This window comes from Equus asinus, chromosome 1 (assembly GCF_041296235.1).
Source record: "Equus asinus isolate D_3611 breed Donkey chromosome 1, EquAss-T2T_v2, whole genome shotgun sequence".
Lineage (NCBI taxonomy): Eukaryota > Metazoa > Chordata > Mammalia > Perissodactyla > Equidae > Equus > Equus asinus.
Genome location: NC_091790.1, coordinates 126,102,985 through 126,118,572, shown reverse-complemented (window position 1 = coordinate 126,118,572; position 15,588 = coordinate 126,102,985). Strand labels below are relative to the sequence as shown.

At 31.9% G+C, this 15,588-nt stretch overlaps 1 protein-coding gene across 5 annotated transcripts in view; it reads left to right on the top strand.

Annotated features, from left to right (window-relative positions):
• Positions 1 to 10,348, top strand: part of HGF (hepatocyte growth factor) — a 76,533-nt gene extending 66,185 nt beyond the window's left edge. For 3 of the 5 annotated variants that reach the window (XM_014855374.3, XM_070507260.1, XM_014855376.3), the window contains 5 exons: positions 242 to 316; positions 1,149 to 1,295; positions 1,846 to 1,952; positions 2,075 to 2,220; positions 4,911 to 8,622. In XM_014855374.3, the coding sequence (XP_014710860.2) occupies positions 242 to 316; positions 1,149 to 1,295; positions 1,846 to 1,952; positions 2,075 to 2,220; positions 4,911 to 5,087 (652 nt within the window). In that variant the 3' untranslated portion in view covers positions 5,088 to 8,622. Of the gene's footprint in view, positions 1 to 241; positions 317 to 1,148; positions 1,296 to 1,845; positions 1,953 to 2,074; positions 2,221 to 4,910; positions 8,623 to 9,005 lie in introns of those variants that run through there. The other 2 variants (XR_011502694.1, XM_070507269.1) reach the window with 2 other exon arrangements.
• The last annotated feature ends 5,240 nt before the right edge of the window (positions 10,349 to 15,588 follow it).

Sequence of the window (15,588 nt, the reverse complement as noted above, 5' to 3'; positions counted from 1 at the left end):
CAAAAATAAAGTTGAATTCATAAAATTGTAATCACATTATTAAAAAAAAGTGCTAATGCTACAATCACTAAATACTATCCTTCTCATTAAAAGGACTACTCATTTTATTCTAGTTGGGTTAATTTCTACATTTTCCTTTCAAATACATTTATTTTTAACAAATGGAGCCATAGATTTTGCAGTAATTAGCAGGCATGCTTTCTGCACAGATGTTACTTGTTTTTTTTCCTCTTTCTCATAGAAATAAACATATCTGCGGAGGATCATTGATAAAGGAAAGTTGGATTCTTACTGCAAGACAATGTTTCCCTGCTCGGTAAAGTGTTTCTGAAACCAATATTTGTTTTGAGCATTTGAAGATATGTATGGCTCCCACTTAGCTTTTAGGCTTAGAATGTGTATTCATATAACTAGATTCAGCAATATGGGGTGAACAAATAAATTTCTTTTTTTAGATTTAGCTTACAAAACTTACTTTGACTTAATTGATATTTACTTATTGGGTACTACTTCTGTCCACCTCTTTCCACAATTGGCATTACTCTCATTTGGGGGAAAAATTTGCCAGAATTATGTAAGTAATTTTTACCCGAACCTCCTACTTGCACTCTGTATTACTACATAGAAATTCTTTTTCTGAATTATCAACGCAATTCTCTCCATCCTCACTTCTCTTTTCTTATGTAGAGCCCACCTCAGAAACAGACTGGGAATAATTGTCAATGAAAATTAGCCTTACAAAAAGATAAGGAGGCAGCATTTCTAAGCTTATTTCCTGATTCTCATCAAGGTCACTTTGAATTTGTTAGTATAAATCTTCAACCTCCATTAACAAACCAAGCATATACACAGCTGAGATAAAAAAGGAAAATTTGCAGTAGAATTATAATTTTTGTAAGGTACTTTGAGAATCTTTCAAGCATAATCAAATTTTTAAAAAATAGACATTTAGAATTTCAGCAATTTAAAAGCTCTTTCTGCTTATATGCATGCATAGTCTCCCATAACAAATGTGTTCCTCTTTATTATACTTTGAATCATATTTCAAATTTAGGTTATTTATCTGCCCTGATAAGCTAAAATAACAATAAATCTGAATAATATTACATAATTTAAAATTACATTTTGCATTTTAATTTCTCACTTAGAAACAAAGACTTGAAAGATTATGAAGCTTGGCTTGGAATTCATGATGTCCATGGAAGAGGAGATGAGAAACGCAAACAGGTTCTAAATGTTTCCCAGCTGGTATATGGGCCTGAAGGATCAGATCTGGTATTACTGAAGCTTACTAGGTTAGTTCCTTTTGAAGGTTTTGTATTTTTATCCTAGACTGGAATTGTTGAAACTTTTTCTTCAGCTATGTGGCTATTCTTTCTATCATGTAGATTTATTATAAAATCATATGTCACATGTCATATATATTTATATATGTGTATACGTGAGTCAATATATAAATATACACATATACACAGAGACAGAGAGAGAGGCATTTTCAGAATTTGCAAAAATGAATAAATGAAGTTGAGCCAACAGTCTCATCAGCCTGCTCTAAAACTAAAGCTCAATGAACAATTATCTGATAACTTTAACAAGTATAACAATGATTTTTAAAAAACTGCAATGATCATTAATTCTTAAATATTAGCAAATAAATAGCTCATTTCTCTACTACCTACTGAAATTTTTACATTATATATGAGACACTCCCTTTTTCTTTTTTTAAAAAGAAATGACTGTCTTTTCTCTCTAAATATCATTTTAAACATTAACACTACATTTTAATATGTTAATTTTGTGTTGAATTCAGTCAAAGGTACTTACCATTATATTTTCTCTTTTCAGGCCTGCTGTCTTGGATGATTTTGTTAGTACAATTGATTTACCTAATTATGGATGCACGATTCCTGAAAAAACCACTTGCAGTGTTTATGGCTGGGGCTACACTGGATGTAAGCTATTTTTAAAAAGATAAGACAATATCATATTTATTTTATTAAAAAATTGTATTTGTTTCTTATTTTTCTTACCTTACACTGTGCTCATTAACTGTACATTTTTTGCACCATTCTAGTGATCAACTCTGATGGTCTGTTACGAGTAGCACATCTCTATATTATGGGGAATGAGAAGTGCAGCCAATATCATCAAGGGAAGGTGACTTTGAATGAGTCTGAAATATGTGCTGGGGCTGAAAATATTGTATCAGGACCATGCGAGGTAAAAAGGGAGGTTTTTTTAAGTAAGGAGTTTGTGATGGATAGCATAGTTTCTTATGTTTATTTTTTTTATATTTTTCTCAAATCAAAATCGTTCTACAACAGCCTGTTCTAAGAAAGAGGAACGGGGAAAGATAACCCTGTACTATCCTTGTGCATTTCTTGTAATTAAACAGTGAGACAATCCATGTTTCATTAGCAGCAAACTATGATGACATTTGTCTCTCACAAAAACAATAAACTAACATAGCCAGAACTCTAAGGGAAAGCTGTTCAAATTAGAAGTATCCAATATGCAGATTGATACAATAGCTTGCATTTTTCTAGCATTTTTAAAAAATTTATCTGATCTTACCAAATTCTCCCTAAATGAACTCTATTAAAGTTTTATTAAGAGATATGTGCCTTTAAAAGTTTAAACGTTGTATTTTGGATCCAGCCAGTGTGTGTGTGTGTGTGTGTGTGTGTGTATAAACAAATTCTATTTAAAAAAAACTCCAAAGGTCAAAGTTTGTGACTTTAAGAGCTAGGACATTTCATCTGTTAGGCAACTGTTCTTTCAACTTGGCAGGATTCCTATCCTTATTTTACATAGACAAGCTGTTACACTGTTATTTTAGATTTATTTTGAATGTAAAAGACATGCTCTCCAAGCCTGGGAGCTGTGGAATTGTAAAACACCGTGTGTCTCAAAGCATGGAATAAGTTCAATAATGTGAAATATCTTTTGACATGTAGGAAAATGCCTTAAATATGGAGCATAAATATGTATTGAAATGCATGTGTTATATATATTGCTCTGAGATTTATTCCTGAAAAGAAAACCTTTAGTAAGTTAGAGTTTTTAGAACTGCTTTAAAGTGATATGGTTGGAAACAGATTATGTGTTTATAACCACTTTCAAATTTGGTGCTTTCCAGTAAATTGGTATTACTGTGTTCATTATAACAAGTGAAAAATCTACTACTTTCTTCTTCCTTCCTTCCTTCCTTCCTTCTTCTTTCTTTCTCCTGTACTCTCTTCTCTTTCCCTGAGAGCCCTGTAAGTATGAAGTTTTGAGATAGACCCAATCTTTGAGATCATTTAGGAAGCTATGCACTTAACCCAACCCTACTGCCATTACTAAAAATTCTTTGGCAACTACTCTTCAGGAATAGCCTGTAATCTGGTTTATTATCTATATAATCTTAGATACCTAACTTTAACATTGAAGTATTTATCACACTATCATGTATTTGTTATTTTTTATCCATATTGACAAGACAACTTCAAATTGATTCTGCCACTTCTCAAAAATGCATTTATCCTTCAGAATGTCTTTTTATATCACTGATATTTAAAACAGGGTAATATAATCACTGAAACCACAGAAATCTAAACTCCTGAAAAAGAAATCTCTCAAATGTTTGTATTATAGCAACAGCATCACCTTTAGTGATAGTCTCCCAAAGTGAATTTCTTTGAAGAGTTTGCATCAGTAATCACTGGTTCATTTATTTAAAAGTCAGATTTCTTAACTCATGTGGTATAGCTTATATTAAGTCTCTTAGAATAAACTATTTTTCCTTACTGTTTTATCTTCTACTTCACCCCCTCCTTGATTTTCCCCATCGTGAAATGTTGATAGCTGTCTTCTTTCCACCTTTATTACAGAAGACAATTTTTCAGTAGTTTAGTTCTATCTCATCACATCACTGTTGGGGAAATGTTAAGATAGTTCCAAACACTCTTCTTCATTTAAGGATGCCAAAAGCCAGTCATTGCAATCTTAGGAGGCTACATGGTACATGAAAGTGATGCAGCACATTTGTAATGTAACAGTGTAACAATATGTGTAAATATATATGTATATTAAAATGTACATAAATCAACCTATCAATCTATCTATTCATCTTTCATCTATCTACCACCTATGTATATCTCATGATACAACAGGGTTACCATACAAGAAATGCCAAGAATCATAGGCTACCTCCCACAAAGAGGAGTATAAATATAAATATAACTATATTAACAACTAATATCAACAGTAAGTAAAGGAGCATTCCTTCTTTATGCTTGGAAAGGCAATTTCCAAAAAGTAAATAGAATTATTTTATCAACCACAAGTTTTTATTTAACTTGTTAAGATCTTTCTGGGGCAGGATTGGAGGAAGAGAAAAAAAAGACCTTTAAAAATAAGAGAAAATTTAATGTAGTTTAGACGTTAAAACTGTGTGATTATAGGTAGAGTTTTATTTGTTCTTGTATTTTTCTACATTTTCAAATTTTCTATATTGAACATATTTTGAACGTCAGAAGTAAATAAAAATAAATATAAAATCTACTTTCATAAATAGTTGTCAATGGTTTTGTGTTAATTAGTCTGCATTCAACAAAGGAAAAATCTATTTTGAAAGATGAGTGAATATTTTGGAAAAGACAAGTCATTCTTAAATGAATACTACACATGATAAAACACTTTGAACTTTTGTACTTATCTCTGTCTCACTTGGGTAATTTAACAGAAGGCAACCAATGGTCTAGTACATCAATTTTATGTCTTCATATTTTAGTTGCAGTTACTCTTTTCTGTATTTATGTACCTTTGAGATACATGTAGGAATCTATATAGGAAATGTTAATGAATTATTAATTTTTATTTCTAAAATAAGACTTTTTTTGTTGTATTGTTGCATGTCTTCTTCCTAGGGGGATTATGGTGGCCCACTTGTTTGTGAACAACATAAAATGAGAATGGTTCTTGGTGTCATTGTTCCTGGTCGTGGATGTGCCATTCCAAATCGTCCTGGTATTTTTGTCCGAGTAGCATATTATGCAAAATGGATACACAAAATTATATTAACATATAAGGTACCACAGTTGTAGCTGATGTAACCATGTCAGAAGCTTCCATCAATACAACTTTCTTTTACATGAAGATTTTGCAGAACATGGAATTAAAATGTCACTTAATCCTAAGACAACTACTTGAGTGTCATGTTTGTTAAGATACTCATTAATATTTATGGGTGTTTTCTGTTGTTTTGTTTGTCAGTGTTATTTTGTAAATGTTGAAGTGAATTAAGGTACATGCAAGTGCAGTAACATATCTCCTGAAGATACTTGAATGGATTAAAAAATGCAAAGGTGTAATTGCTAGATGATGAAAGATTTAATGGAAAAGATCAATTAATCTCTCTATGCTGCTTTCCAAGGTTAGTTTTTTAATAGTGAATAAATCATAAGTTAAACGTTATTTTAACCTCACAGAAACAATTTATACCTGTGTCCTTAAATTGTAACTCTCTATCAAATTATATTACCTCTCATATGCCGTACCTTATATTTCGTTCATTTCTCCTTATTGTGTGTCCTATAATACTAGTACATGTAACTTTTTTCGAAATCATGTACCCATATGCACATGCCTGGTACACGTGTACTTGCACTAGAGTTCAAATTGTGGTGTATCTAATGTTACCCCTAAATAATCTGAAGATGAGTACCTATAGTTTTTCCTTAAGAAAAAAATAGAAATATTAAGAAAAAGTGCACAGTAGAAGTGACTAGCTCATCCTCTGCACATAATTTGCAGATGACCTTTACTGGTTGGCACTGAAGGTGTGGCCATGACCCACAAAGTTAAATAAAAACCTAATTTAGATGTTTACATATATTTATCAACCTAGTTATTTTGTGTAGTTTCTAATTCTTAAAGGGAAGAGGGTGATATGTGTATTAGTATTATTTCTTCCCTCCAAATTTAGGGCCACTTATTTATGCAAGATATTTTTAGATCTATTTCCCTAAAGTATTTTTTAAATTCTTAGATAACTGTTCCAAGTGAAGTTTTAAAATGTTTTGGTATTTAAAATTTTTTAAGAATGTTAACAGTAAGGCTTGCTGCTGTGATTGGCTTGGAGCTCACCCTCTTTAAATTTTTTTATATATAAGAAGAAAATTTCCATTTGTCTCAAAAGATTTCTAAGTAGCCCTTCAGTAAATTATGCATTAAAGTATATATTGGAGAAAAAAATCAAAATACCTTTCTCACCCAGGAAGTCTTTTAGCCTAATAAAACTTTACTCCAGTAAAAGAAGAAACAAATGTAAAACAGGAAAGGAAAGGAACTAGCTTTTGTAAACTCTGTATTCAATTATTTTTTAAAGTAAAGTTGAATCTGCTGAATGAGATATTTTATCAAGATATCTTCATTTTACCTTACTTTCTTTACATAGATCTTTTCTAATGCCACGGGAGATATTCATTCAAATTTCATGTTTTGTATGATAATAGCAAATTACCATACTTATTATTGTATTTGTCATGATTAGCTAAAGATCATGCATTTGTCAAGGAATGAAATAACAGAGTAATAGGATAGGCTCTGAATTTTCACAAAATCTTCCTGCATAAAAGATCTTTAAAAATAATTATTTGAATGATTCAAATCCAATATTCTTTCTCTTATGTGTTTCTCTTGAGTGATCTCTATTAAGGCCAGGGATAAAGACAATGCTCTGAAAGCTCTATAGGACACTATTCAATCTTGAGTAGAGTGGTTTTAAGTTTATCCAAGAGCTTAGTTCAAGAGTCTAGGGCAGCAAATCCAGAGATGCTTATCCAATTTGTGCCACATTTTTTTGTAATAAGATATGTGCTGGTATTAAGAAACAATGAAAACAGAGATCCAACGAGTTGCCAGTCCACACCATCTTATCTGATTATATTCCTCTTTCCCTTATCAGTATACCATTTTAATCAAAACACACATAAATTTCAAAGGCATATTACCCAAATATTAAAGTATTTTTCAGTTTCTTCTTGCCAGCAAAATTTTATTGTCACATATTAATGATATTTGTAAAAATTTATAAAATTATAACATTTTTAAATAGTCACATTTTAAAATACTTTGTTCATGTCTTTTCCTCTAAATTTCCATGGAAAGAGAGATAGGGATTACCTAGATACAAGATGCAGCTAACTTCTCAGACATTTTGAACTCAATGTTTTCCGCTTTATTAAAGAGTAAAAACAAGACCACCAATAAACCATCATAGTTGGTGTACAAAGCATTTCTTTCTTTGGGAAGTTTCCTTTGTAATAGAAGGAGACCGGTGGAATCGACAATGAAAGCAAGATGAACAAGATCCATGTTACCTTAGGTGGTAAGACAGGATATAATCATGCATTTTTCTCTGGTAGAAGATACTATTTCCTGGGCATTCTTTTCTTAATAAACTACAAAAGTGAAAAATCCAAATATCCAAAAATCCGTTTCATTTTGAGTGATGGACAAAAGGATCTTTTAAATTAGAAGTTTTCAATGCTATTTTTTTTTTTTTTGGCTGTTTGAATAATGGCTATATGCTGTTATAACTGTGGACATTTTCTTATGTCTACCAGGAATAGTAATGTAAAATTAAAATATTTGTCATAATGCCTCTGCCGTGCAGAAAGGATGATATTCCTTTTGTATACTGCTTTAATTTTATTGTAAAATATATAATGACTTTTACCTATTTGCTGTGGGCAGGTCCTCAGTGAAATAGTTTATACTGAGTCAATCTCTAGTATTAACAGGCTCTTGCTTGCTATCTAAGTGTTTCAAACTATGACAAATGTGAGACACTGAAAGGCAAGAAAAATAACAATAATGGCATGTGATAGCAAAACTGTATTTCACTTATTCCTGTGAATAGTTCTTGTTGGTACCAATGGTACTGTACAAAGTGAATCTTATAGCCACAACATTCTCTTGGGAAAAAAACACTGTCAAGAAGTGTGAAATTGCTGTCAGGCATTTTCTTGTTGCTTCTAAATATTTTTTTAAAAAAGAAATACTGGTATTGCAATATAAAGATCATAAGGTATAGAATTTTAATAAACTCTCACACTAAAAAGTTTTAAACTGATTTACTGAGATTCAAAAGATAACTACTTTCAATCAATTATATTCCATATTTAAGGACAAACTCATTTGAAAAATAAAATTAATTTGAATAAAAAGACACAATCTTTGTGTGAATAAATTACTTTTCACAGTAAGGTCCAAAAAGAAGTTATCTTTCAAATGAATTTTGAACTAAGAATTTACTAATAAAAAATGTTAAAATTCTCTGGACCCTGTAAATCTTGACATTGTAATTTTAAGTAGGTTCATTTCCATTTGCACAGAAAGTTTTTGTCTTTAGGAAACTGAAAATGGAATACTGTGGATATTATGACTGTTAGTCTTATGTGTAAATAGGAAATTGATAAGCTATCTATTGAGTGGTATAGTTGGATGCTTACCCAAAAAGAGAATACTGTGGTTAGGACTTGTATATAAAGTTTCTGTAGTTAATAAAGTTATTTTTATAACCATGATTATATTGTTATTATTCTTAATAATAATAAAATATTTTATCAAAACGTTTCCCTTCTTATAGTTATTTACATGGACATATTTGAATCTACTCTAGGGCTTAATGCAGAAAACAACAATTATCTCATTCACAGAAAGGACATGTACCTTGTTGCAAGAAATGTCATATAACCTGTTTATAGAACTAAGACAAAAAAATCATTATTTTCTTCCAATATCTATCCAAGGCAATATCAGTGGTATTCAGTATACTGTTAATCTCTACACACTTTGATTTCTTCCACTGTAAAATATAATTATTCAGTCATTTGTCATATTTGCTAGAATGGTGCTATGATGTAATTTTATAATATATACAAAGTATTGTCACGAATGATCACTCAAATTCCTTTATCATATCACTATATATTTCTTATCTTATTTTTTTCTTTTAGGAAGATTAGCCCTGAGCTAAGATCTGCTGCAAATTCTCCTCTTTTTTGCTGAGGAAGATTGGCCCTCTGCTAACATCTGTGCCCATCTTCCTCTATTTTATATGTGGGACACCTGCTGCGGTATGGCTTGATAACCAGTGCATAGGTCCTCCCCTGGGATCTGAACTGGCAAACCCCAGGCCACTGAAGTGGAGCACGCAAATTTAACCGCTATGGCACTGGGCTGGCCCCATATATCACTATATATTTCAAAAGTGATTGTAAATGATTCAATTAATCAATGTGGAGTATATCTTAAAAATATGCATTAAATTCAAAATAATATGAATCAAGTAGACTCATTTAATTCAAATTGGAAGCAAGATTGGAAGAACTAATTATGAATTGATCTAACCAAAAGAGCTCTGTAACAGCATTGATTATTTAAAGTTATATTAGACTGCTTTTCCCCCAAAAAGGCTGTTCTACTAATTTTTCTGGCATAGATACTTATCTCAAGTGATGATTAATGTATCTAATTCTAGAGCCCATGATAAAATATCTGATCTTCTTAATGATTATGATCCAAACAGAATATATGCACTTATTCATTTCTGGTGTCAGTAAGAATATTTCAAATATATTGACTTGATTTTTCTAAATTTTTATTTTTCCTCTCTCTTTTCTAGAACTCTATTCCATTCTAAACCTATGTTCTGCTATCCTTAGTAGAGTAGCTCTGAAAAGCTTCTTTAAGAAATGGTATTTGGGGGGCCAGCCCCGTGGCCGAGTCATTAAGTTTGCATGCTCTGCTTCGGTGGCCCGGGGTTTCGCCAGTTCGAATCCTGGGCGCGGACATGGCACCACTCATCAGGCTATGCCGAGGCGGTGTCCCACATGCCACAACTAGAAGGACCTACAACTAAAGATACCCAACTGTGTACCGGGGGGCTTTGGGGAGAAAAAAGGAAAAATAAAATCTTAAAAAAAAAAAGAAACGGTATTTGAACAGTGTCCTCAATTAAGTGAGAGAGCAAGCTATGTGAAAAATATCTGAGGCCTGATAAATAAAACTTGGACAATATTTTTGTTGGTTTCTTAATATAGTTTATTTACTCTTATAAATTCTAATGCTTTAATATGTCATCATTTGTCAATGCCCTGAATAGAATCACTTGGTTTGCATTTCCTCAACATTTTAGTCCACGAGTTTTATTGCCATTCTATTTCATTAATTTCCTATACAGGCGCCATCTTTAATCTGTGGGCACCACTTTTAATCTCTATAATCCTAAAAATGCTTTCTGTATCATTTTACAAAATTACAACCCTTTCATGTAAAATTCAGATTAAAAGTCTTATTCTAAACAGTCTGTTTTTCTTTTGTCCCTTACATTTACAAATATCTCAACTGCATGTGTTGTTTGGGAAAGCTGAAATTTAAAAGTAATTTCAAGATAAAAAGAATATTTGTAGTAATTTGGGTAAAGTTTACAGTACTATGAAGAATATGTTATTGCCTAAAGGAAGTCTAAGCAAGACAGAAAATTCTGGGCAAAAGAAAGGCACTTTTAACTTCATATAATTCAAAAGATTTGTGAGGTTATACATTGTTCATATGTATATTTATCCTTTAAAGTGAACTACATCAAACAATGCAAAACAAAACCTATCAATCTGACATACTGTCTAACTCCAAACTAACTTTGGACCCTCATCTCCCCTAGATACTGAACACTCATCACTTTACTTTCATCATTTTGAACACACCTTCACACTTAAACTTCATGCTTGTGTTCAAACAGTTCCTGCGAACTTCAGGCTTTTCTTTAACACCTGGAAGCCTTCAAATGTCATAATTTTCCTTGTGAATTCATCCTCAACATCTTTACCTAGAAATCATGACTTCCTTAGCCAACTGCTGGGTTACTGATGCATTCTTTTCACTTGTTATAACAGTCTACCTATGACTGCTTGAGATTTGTTTTGTTTTATTCTGCTTTGTTTTTCATGTGCAATCTACCTCTACTCAATTTGAGCTCCTGGAGACATCAGCAATGTTTTGTTATTAGTATTTGTTTATTCTTTATTTATTCATCATGATACCCTATATATACTTTATAATTATTGACGTTTTATAATCCATTCACTTTTTGAAGTCTTATCAGTATTACCCAGAGATTTGTAATTTTTGTAAAACTTGCACAACTCTTACTGATGGTTAAGAATTTTAGAGATTTATATTTAATTGCATTATTTAGATTTGAATTAATAAGTGGCACTACTTTTAAATGGCTTATTGTATTTCATACACTAAAGCATGCAGCTTGAAAAGAGAAGAATTAGTAACTTTAAAGAGTTTATACATTTATATTTGTAAATGTATTAACAATGGAAAATTAGATTTAGTTTGCTAGTGGATACAGGTGTTTACTTCATACAAGCTAATACATTTTTGATTGTGTCGCTGAACATTTTCCCATCTGAGTTTCTTCCATGAAACCTTGATGTCATAACATTTAGGGGAAAAGGATTGTATTAATTACTGCAAAAAAATTCTGAGTCAAGAATGGTCTACTCATTACTTATGTGCAAATATGCCATCTGCTGTGCTTTGAGAAGTTTCACAATATTGTTACTCAATTAGCAAAAGATTTTCATTTTATGAGTTTTCTTAACTGAGAGGAGCTGACTTGGGTAATATGTTGCAATGAAATGAAGTGAAGGAAAGTCAGATGGATTTTCTTTTTTATGTATATATATTTGTAAAATTTTACAAAAATATTGTCCAGTTTTCTGACCTCTGATTTTTTAAGTGGCCAAAATCCAAATGTGGTAATAATTTAGCATATAAGATCATACTCTAAAACAAAGATTTTATAGCCTATAAAAGAAAAATAATGAATAATTTAATAAGTGGAAATTTGATACTATGCAATAATAAAAGTGATTAAGGATCTTTAGGGTGAGAAGAGAAGGTACACTATGATTTAATATCTTTCTTTGGTTGTTCAAAGGGTCATCCTGAGAGGAAATTCTTAGGTCCTTCTGGTTAAGAAACTAAGAATTTGGGAAAAATAAGATTAATATTTCAGTCAGATAATTTAGGTACCAGGTAGAACTCCCTAATTCTGAAAGTTACAGAATACATAAATGAATAAGAAAATCTAGAATGTCTTACTATGGTCATGTCTTAAAATAGCAAATATTTCTTCACTGACTTAGGTAAGTTTGACCCAAACTGGTCTCTTGTGGAACAGATACTTAAAAATTGTGCTGAGAAGAACAAAATGTTCAGGGCTTGAATAAGTTTTAGAGATGCTGGGATGCTTTGTATAGGTCACTTTGTGCAGCATTGTCAAGAGCCTTTGGATGTTCGTGTACATTTTGAAGCTCCATGAGGGAGCATGATATGGCGTATTCTTCAAATTTACTGTACTATAGAACCCCCTTAAAATTATGGAGACAATATTTACACCTTTAGCGGAAGAGTTCTGCTTAAATGCAGTCCAAGAAAACGATTTACATATTTATTTCCTAAATGAGAAACGGTAGTAAATACATAGTTTGAGATTTCTATTGTCTTTTATAATCTACAATCATTTTTCTTCTTGACAAAACATCTCCCAGCAATCTTTCCATTTGGCAAATTTTCTCAGATCAATCTTTTTTACATGATTTGCTCTTTAATACTCATTTTGAGTAAAATTCAGACAGGAGGAGTTGAGGCATATTTTTCTTGACCTACGTGTAACATCCACTTGAGCTTTCATATCATATCATTAATATAAAATCAAAATTCATAACAAAAAATATGAAGGTGGTAGTATTTTACCACCCAAAGCTGAAAACAAAAAAGATGAAGTAGCCTAATTTTTTCCTATCTTACTAGCCTTCACAGTATCCCCTTAGCTGCTGAAATTCCCAGCTTTGGAAGTTGGAGAACTAAGGGAACAAAAAGACAAATAATAGTTGTAACACAAAACAAAAAGGAAATGGAAGAAAAGAATAAAAAAAAAACTTGGAGGGGAGTTGGGAAAGTTTTCAGGAGGTGTTTACATGTCCCTGGAGGGGATGTCAACAAAAAGATCTAAAGCATTATTCTTTATTAGCCTCTTTCCTTCTTAGTCACAACCATTTGTATTTCACAAATCCACTTGTAAACACTAAGTATAATGAGTCACCCTAAAATGAAGAAACATGGAGCATGAGTATAGCTCCTCTACATTCACAGTCAATGTCTCATTTTTATTCTTTTATCTTCTCCATTCATTTTACTTGCTGTCTCCCTCAATTATATCTTACCTGTGACCCAAAGTAAAAGGGAAAAGCAAAGCTTTCTCTATATTAATGTTGCTGTCTAAAATGTTACAATGTGCTTCTCATTTTCAAGAGCTTCAGCATCTTTCTACTGCCATAACTTACAGGTGAACTTGCTGAAATGTCAGCAAAACAGCTCGATGGGAAAGAACTGAAGTACTTGATGGAGACAAAAGCAAAACTTCAGCTGTCTACTTGGCATCACTGCTTGGATGTGCTTTCAGCATCTAAACTGAATGTATCCAAAAGTAAATGCGAATCCCTCCAACTCCTTCAATCTTCTTCTCAATAAAAGGCACACCAATCTGGTTTTCTCAAACCAGAATCCAGAAAGTCACTTTTTACCTGTGTTATGCCTCCCTGTCTATCCAAACACCAGGACATTAATTTTACCTCTCAAAAATATCTTGTATCACTCACATATCTCCATCTCCAGTGGCTCCACCTTAGCCCAACCACAACTTTCTTTCATCTTCATTACCACAATAATATCAAAATGTTTCTCCATATATATTTCAAACCATTTTCTATCCAATTTCCAGAGAACACATTTTAAAATATAACTGTTATTCTCCTGCTTAAAATTCTTTAATGATTTCCCATTGACCTACCAATAGCTATATGAACTGTCCTTGACTGTTCAATTCCTCCATCACCTATTTTTCTTTCACCCACTACATTCCTGCTACATCAGACTGTTTCCATTCTGCAAATAGGCTAAGCTCTTCCCTTCCTCAAAGTCTTTGCATCTGCTATTCTTTCTGGCTATAATTATACCCCCACCTACAGGTTTTTGCCTGATTAATGCTTACTTCATCCTTCAGCTTAAATGTCATTAATGCTCTTCCCACCCCAGTCTCTCAATCCTGTTACACATCTCAAAGTATGATGCAATTCTATTTCAGAATACTTACCTCAGTTAATTAAATTGTTATGTGTATATATATGTACATATATATTCACGTATAGAAAGAGTCTCTCCTACTAGATTATAAGCTCCATGAGAACATGGGCTGGGTCTAAATTCTTCACGTATTTATCTTCAATGCTGGCTAAGTACTACATGATAAATATTTGTTAAGTAAATCTATCAGTAATTACCTGTTTGGAGATTTTTTTTTTTTATTCAATTCCAAAATATAATCACTTTACAATCTCTACATTTTGTTTACTATTAAAATAATAATATCTCCAAATTCCTTTGGTGGCAGTTTTGGGGAGGTGATTTCTACTGGCTTCTGTGAAACACTTTTGTTTTACACCAGCACATATTTATCAATCACTTACAGTGATAGTGCTAGATAGTGGCAATAAATAAAACTTGGCCCCTACCATCATTATAAATACAGACAAGTCTGGAAGACAAGCATGAAATAAGAATCTGAAAGTGTTAAGTAAGAAGTGCAAATAGCTTCTGGAAAATATAACAAGATTTACTGAGCTTTTTGGCTCATTTTTCCTTAATCTTTCTACATTCTTCTAGTTTTAAATCCTGCCAATTTGAATATTATTTTTTTCTATTTTATGAACACTTCCATCATTGCATTACTAATCATTTAACTAAGTTCAGAGTTTCCTTTATCTCCTCTTTCTTTGTTCAATTTTTCCAGTTTCCTAATCTTTTAACTCTTACCCCTTCTTTTTTACATTCCCAAGAATCTCATGACACTTAGTAGATTCGCAGAGGTTTATGCATTTATTATCAAGAGAATAATATAATTTCTCAAATGGTAAGAACATTAGCAATTTTTAGAGATGGAATTATACAGATTTCTTTTGCTAGCCCAAGAGTGATAAATGTTTTATCATAATAATTTTTTAATTACATTTGAAGATGATTTGGTAACAATAGATAATGCCTCTTCAGTGCTTTCTATTTTGTGGGGTCTATTTTACCTTGTTTAATCATCATTATAATGTTATATAAGCAGGTTCTATAAATACATCCATATTAGAGAAAAGGAGGTATCAAAATAACTTGTAATAAGAAGATACTTAGGGGCAGATTTTCAATATTGATTCTGCTTGACCCTTTTGTTCTATTGCGTCTAATGAACATTTAATTTAATTGTTGCCCAGAAAAGTAGGATAAAGGGCAAAGCTCTTATTTAAACAAGAGAATGCTGCCATCATCTGGGCAGGATCTGAGCAAGCGGCTATTCAGGGGTCAATCTGCTTTTCATGCAGGCCTTCAAAGCTTGGCTAGAGGAGCATGGCCTCTCCACTTTCAAATATGAAAGGCTAATTTATGATAAAAACTCTAAATAAAATGGGTATAGAAGGA